This window comes from Muscardinus avellanarius (assembly GCF_963383645.1).
Source record: "Muscardinus avellanarius genome assembly, chromosome: 14".
NCBI lineage: Eukaryota > Metazoa > Chordata > Mammalia > Rodentia > Gliridae > Muscardinus > Muscardinus avellanarius.
The window spans coordinates 68885495-68891525 of NC_137800.1; the positions used below are offsets into that span (position 1 = coordinate 68885495).

At 39.1% G+C, this 6031-nt stretch overlaps 1 protein-coding gene across 4 annotated transcripts in view; it reads right to left on the reverse strand.

Moving 5' to 3' along the window:
- The window catches only part of MAK (male germ cell associated kinase), a gene marked incomplete at both ends in the record, with an annotated part of 38454 nt that extends 34121 nt beyond the window's left edge, over positions 1–4333 (reverse strand). For all 4 annotated transcript variants that reach the window (XM_080710752.1, XM_080710751.1, XM_080710750.1 and 1 more), the window contains 3 exons: positions 907–1028; positions 1838–1892; positions 4233–4333. In XM_080710752.1, the coding sequence (XP_080566878.1) occupies positions 907–1028; positions 1838–1892; positions 4233–4333 (278 nt within the window). The remainder of the gene's footprint in view (positions 1–906; positions 1029–1837; positions 1893–4232) is intronic.
- Between the last annotated feature and the right edge of the window lie 1698 nt (positions 4334–6031).

The following is a 6031-nucleotide window of genomic DNA, read 5'->3' on the forward strand; positions in this document are numbered from 1 at the left end:
AACGGTGTTTACAGTGCGATCCTAATGAGGACTACAGTAAGGCTGACAATGATTAATCTCTTATTAATTATTCATCTCTGCCGGACCACCAATTAAGTGATCAATGACTATTTTTTTCTTTTACCTTTAGAGATTCTGTCCATGAATTTAAAAATCAAAATGAGAATTTCCTTGGGGTTGGTGACACACATTCAGTTTTACCACCACTCATCTATGCACTGTCTTTTATTTATTTTTTTTGTTTTTTTTTTTTTTTGCAGTTCAGTCCTGGGGATGGAACCCAGGGGCATTCTACTTCTGAGCTACACCCCCAGCCCTACTTTTTATTCTTTAAAACAGGGTCTCACTGAGTTGTGGAGAGCCTCACTATGTACCCGAGGCCGGCTGCGAATTTCATTCCCTTCTCCATGCCGTGTGTGTGTGTGTGTGTGTGTGTGTGTGTGTGTGTGTGTGTGTGCGCGCGCGCGCGCCCGCGTGTGTGTTGCCATCTCACATGCTGGGCAAGCACCCTACCGCTGACTACCTTCCCAGCCTCTGCAGACCTTTCACAAGATGCTTGAGAGCACAGTGAAGATAATGTCCTCACTTCTGCCTAGAAGGCAGCTTTATTGCTGAGTATTAAACTACAGATAGACTTATATTTTGAAAAGTATAGATGGTAGGTGTATTTATATAAAATATACCTTGGCCTTTAAGGAATTACAGCATAAAAGTGGCGGCTGTGTCATAGCTGATTTTTCCTATTTTGGATTTTCTGATTTTGTCTTATTTTCGACAAAAATAACAACTAATTAATTTAAATCCACTTCTTAGAATAACAGAGAAGTATGACATATTTAAAGCATCCAAAGAATTCATGGGTGAAATAATAGGGGAAAATACAGTATTCATAAAATAAACATATACCTGTCTTTCATTAATTGATATAGGTTTTCTTTCATATACTCAAATATAAAATAAAGATGGTCATTTTCTCTGATAACTTCTTTTAGTTTGATCACATTGGCATGATTAAGTTTCTTCAGAGACTGCAAAAGAGCAAAGTATTACAATTCTTAAAGAAAACTGATGGAAACTGGCAAAATATCACAACTCACAATCATTGCTTTACATAATTTTCCTTTTTTCTAGATTCCTTACTGAAGTACATTTAATATCTATGTAATTTAAAAATATCTTAGAGGACCCACCAAGTGCTGTGTGCATGTATGAGGCTGTCAACATGATTTACATTATGATGTGAGACTAAAGCACCAATAAAAGTCTATAAAAATTATTTCAGAAAAAAATCTTAGAATACCTATTAAAGACAAACAATAAATGTTTTAAGTAACTAATAAGTACAAAAATAAACCAGGTCAACAATAGCTGCCACACATTCCAAGTTGGCACTTTTTTCTTCTTAAGTGTATTGAATAGGTCTGACTTTTTTTTTTTCCCTGACTTAACCTAAGCCTCATTATCTTTGGGATATTTTGCACCGAGAGTAGAAACAGCTTCTTTGCTATTGTGCGTGTGAATGTCTCCAAAAATTTATCCAAGTCATTGAGCAAAAATGATCAGGAAATAGTATGTAGTAATTAACATGTTTCTTTCCTTTAAAATGATCTTTTAAAAGTGAAAGATAGCCTTCTAATATAAATTGTTTTTTTTCCCTCTTCTCCACTAATATAAGAGCAAGAAGATATGAGAAATTGCTTTAGGGAAATAAAAAAAATCCTGAGCCTAATTATCTTTGGGATGCTTTGCACAGAGAGCAGAATCAGCTCCTTTGCTATTGTCCCCAGGCATGAGGTAGACTTAGGGCTTTAAATTCTTTTCATCTCTGAGATTTTACCTTAACTTCTCTCAAGTTCATACACTCATCCCAAGAATAGAACTTTCTCTTCATCCTGAAATAAAGAAAGAAACATTCAGTGTATGGGGTTGATATTCCAAGGTACAAATTATACCTTTGTCTATGCCCATAGGTGGGCCCACTGTGGACAGGGGCTCCCATGCAAAGGAAGACCTCAGAAATGGAATTACCTCTCCAGATCTTCAAGGGCAGAGAGATTAATACATATTTACTTAATGAGGTTAGGGAATCTTCCTACTAGCTTCTATCATTAATTGTATGTTGTGTTTTTATTTAAAATATATTTCAAAATATATTTCTGGGTCTTAAGTTTTTCCCCCATTGTTGTTTTTGTTATAAGACAGGGTGTCACTAAGAAGACAGAAAAATAAGTTTCATGAAGACAGAAATATCTAGGAAAACCTGGCTAATAGGGGGAATAAAAGGCCAGTTCATGCCGGGTGTTGTGGCACACACCTGTAATAGCAGTACTTGGGAGGCTGAGAAAAAGGGATCGCAGGTTCAAGACCTTGAAACTCCAGATCTCTTGATAGATGAGAAAAGTAAATCACTTACTTACGTCATAGGTTCTGTTATTCACTGTTAGTTTACGTATTTGTTATGGGAAGAGCAACCTTTTAATTCCAAATCACTGGGCTGGGCCTCTGTTTTGAGCTTTAAATGCAAATATTTGGTTGCCTGCAGTCATCTTATAGTCATTATGCCCAAAACAGAACTCAGCTTTACCTCTTAAGCCTGTGACACCTCCTTCCTGTCATGGTGAATGGTATCTCTGCTCTTTAAGCCAGAATCCCAGGAATTAGCCTGGACTCCCTTTTTTCACTCCTTTTCTCTGTTAGTTTCTATAGAACCTGCCTCCTTTGACTATATCCATGTATGTCCATCCTCAATTCTGTTTTCCTATACCAGAACAACACCACATCTATTAAAATGACCGAGTCAACCTTCTAACGGGTCACCTGTCTTTAACCCTGACCTCTTTGTCTTCTGCTTAAAGTTTTTCACGACAAAGCTGGGCATGTGGGGTGGTGTACACCCAGCTTGGGAGGCTGAGACAGAAGGATCTGGGAGGCTGAGACAGGTTTGAGGCCAGCCTCAGCAATTTAGCAAGACTCTCAGCCATCTAGTGAGATCCTATTTCAAAATAAAAAGGACTGAGGATGTAGCTCAGAAGAAGAATGCCTCTGGGTTCAATTCTCAATACGAGAGAGAGAGAGAGATTGAGATTGATCAGGACACAGACACACACCAAGAGAAGACCACAGAGAAGGCAGCTGTCCACAGCCAAGAAGATAGGCCCAGGGAGAAACCAGTCCTGCACACCCACACCTCACCCCCAAATTCCCAGCCTCCAGAACAGTAAGGAGGACATCTCTGTTCTTTAAGCCACACGGTCTGTGTACAGCTGTAGAGAGCTAACACCGTGAGCCACACTGGGCGTGGACCAGCCAGCTCGTCAGGCCTTCTAACCCCTGCAGCCGTGGCCAAGACCTGAGTGCCACCATACAAGAGACCTAAGACAGAGCTACCCACAAGTCACTTCCAGATCCCTGACCCTAGAACTGTGTCAAGTAAATAAATGTTTGTTCTTTATTTAAATCACTAAGCTTCGAGGTATTTTGTTAGGTAGCAATGGATAAATACAATTGTTTAAAATAATGAACAATAGCCGGGCGTGGTGGCACACGCTTGTAATCTGCCTGCTTGGGAGGCGGAGACAGGAGGGTCATGCAGGTTCGAAGCCATCTGTGCTGGCTTAAGAGACCATTTCCAAATTAAAAAAAAAAAAATATATATATATATATATATATTTAAAAAAATAGGTCTGGGAGTGTTGCCCAGAGGTAGAAGGGCTTCCAGGAACCCCAGTACCACACACACACACACACACACACACACACACACACACACACACACAAATAAATAATGAACAATAATTAATGATATTTAATTGGCATGGTTAGAAAAATGCCATATGCCATTCAGAACTCAGTCTGACATTATAAATACTATCTTATTTTTGAGGTCTATTTTCTTAAAGAAATAATAAGCTCTATTCAGTATTCAGCTTAAAATGGAATTACCAAATTTGAAAAACATAGAGTACTTTTAGCTTCAGTCTAAATGCATTATGCCTAAAAAGCAAAGCACTTCAGTTCTGGGGTTTTCGACGCATCTGTACAAAGCAGAAAATTAAACATATACTCGGATCGGCCGAATATTCCTTCCTGGCAATTTTCTTTTTTCCAGCATAGCATCCCTCATGAGGTCTGACCCAGACCTCCCTCTCTGTACTTGTATCTCTTATTCTCAGGCAAACCAAGGGAGACAAAGGTCAGGGCTTGACAGGGAGCTTCGCCGCGATGCAGCCTACCTTTTGATAGCCACCAGCTCCCCAGACTCGTTACTCTTGCCCATGAGCACGCTCCCGTACGTGCCGTCCCCCAGCTGTCTCATGGTTGTATACCGGTTCATCTTGGAAAAATAACGCAGCAGCAGCTGTTCCCCGAAATGACCTCCTTGTCGAATGCAAACTTAGAATACTTCTCTATTTTTATTTGCTTTTGCCTTCACTCTGTTGTTGCTATACTGATGACAGGTTCGTCATCCTTAAACGTAGACTCTTCCTCAGGACTATGTAGGTTCATGAGATACAGCAATAAGGAATTTGGAGAGGAAACACTGCTTCCATTCTTATCAACATCCTATAAAAAATGAAAGTAAAGTGAATTGTCTTCAACGAGTCTTTGCAAGACATTTACTGGCAACCTAGAGTACAGAGAAAAAACATGAATGACGTAAATGCCATTTGTCAGCAAATCAAGTGTTCTATGTGGAAGTTTGATTTGTTGATTGTTTTATTTACATTATATTCCACTATTTATGTTGCATTGGTTCAATATTGGCTTTGATGATTTAGATGACTCCTTTATTAGATAGAACCTATATTATCCCAAAAATGACCTTGGAAAATCTGATATCTATACTATATCTATTCTTTGAATCAATTTGTGTATCATATTTAACAGCATAAAAATTTAAAATCATATCCTTTGCAAAAAAAATCCCAGCCAAATATAGCTACCCCAACCAGGTAAGACAAATACAAAGCAAACTTATTTTAGATGAAGAGAACAGCATAAAAAAACTTCATATTCAGCTGGGCGTGGTGGCGCACGCTTGTAATCCCAGCATTCAGGAGGCTGAGACCGAAGGATCATGGTTCACCAACAGCCTCAGCCACTTAGTGAGGCCCTCCACAACTCAGTGAGACCCTGTTTCAAAATAAAGAATAAAAAACAGGGCAGAGGGTGTAGCTGGGAGGTCGAATGCTCCTGACTTCCATCCCCAGACCCACACAAAAAAGAAAAAACTTCATATTCTGTTTAAATAATATGGTATTTAATTTACATTGAACCAAGAAAAATTTAAGGAATGAGTATCACTCTTGATTCACATAAAAAATGAGAAAGGTAAAACTGTTAATGCACACACACATACTTGTCTATTTGGGGATACATGGGGTTACTTTTAATATCTATATCTATACTATATACCATATATATAGTATACAATCTATATCAAGAGACATGTGTAAACTTTTTTTGTGTGTGGTACTGGGGTTCCTGGAAGCTCTTCTACCTCTGGGCTATACTCCCAGACCTATTTTTAGGTTTTAATTTGGAAACAGGGTCTCCTAAGCCAGTGCGCGCGGCTGGCTTCGAACCTGCGCGATCCTCCTGTCTCTGCCTCCCAAGTGTGGGGATTACAAGTGTGCGCCACCACGCCCGGCGAGACACGTGTAAACTTTTGGAAAGCCATATCTTACTGAATTACTAAGAGTCTGGATTAGGAGAACAGAAACTAAGACTTGAATTTCAGCCTAGCTTAAAACTTCCTGCACCCTGAGCAAAGCTTCCAATCTCCTCCACCTCAATTCACCTAACTGCAAAGCACGGACACTGGGCTCTAAAACCCATGAGACTATGAATGTGTGTCTTCTAAACACTTCCAACCCCCCTCAACTCAGTGTAGTTTTGCAATTATAATAATAATAATAATTATAATTATAATTATTATTATTATTTATGATACTGGGGATTGAACCCAGGGGCAGTCAACGTCAGAGGTATATGCCCCCAGTCCCATTTTTTATTCTTTTATTTTGAAACA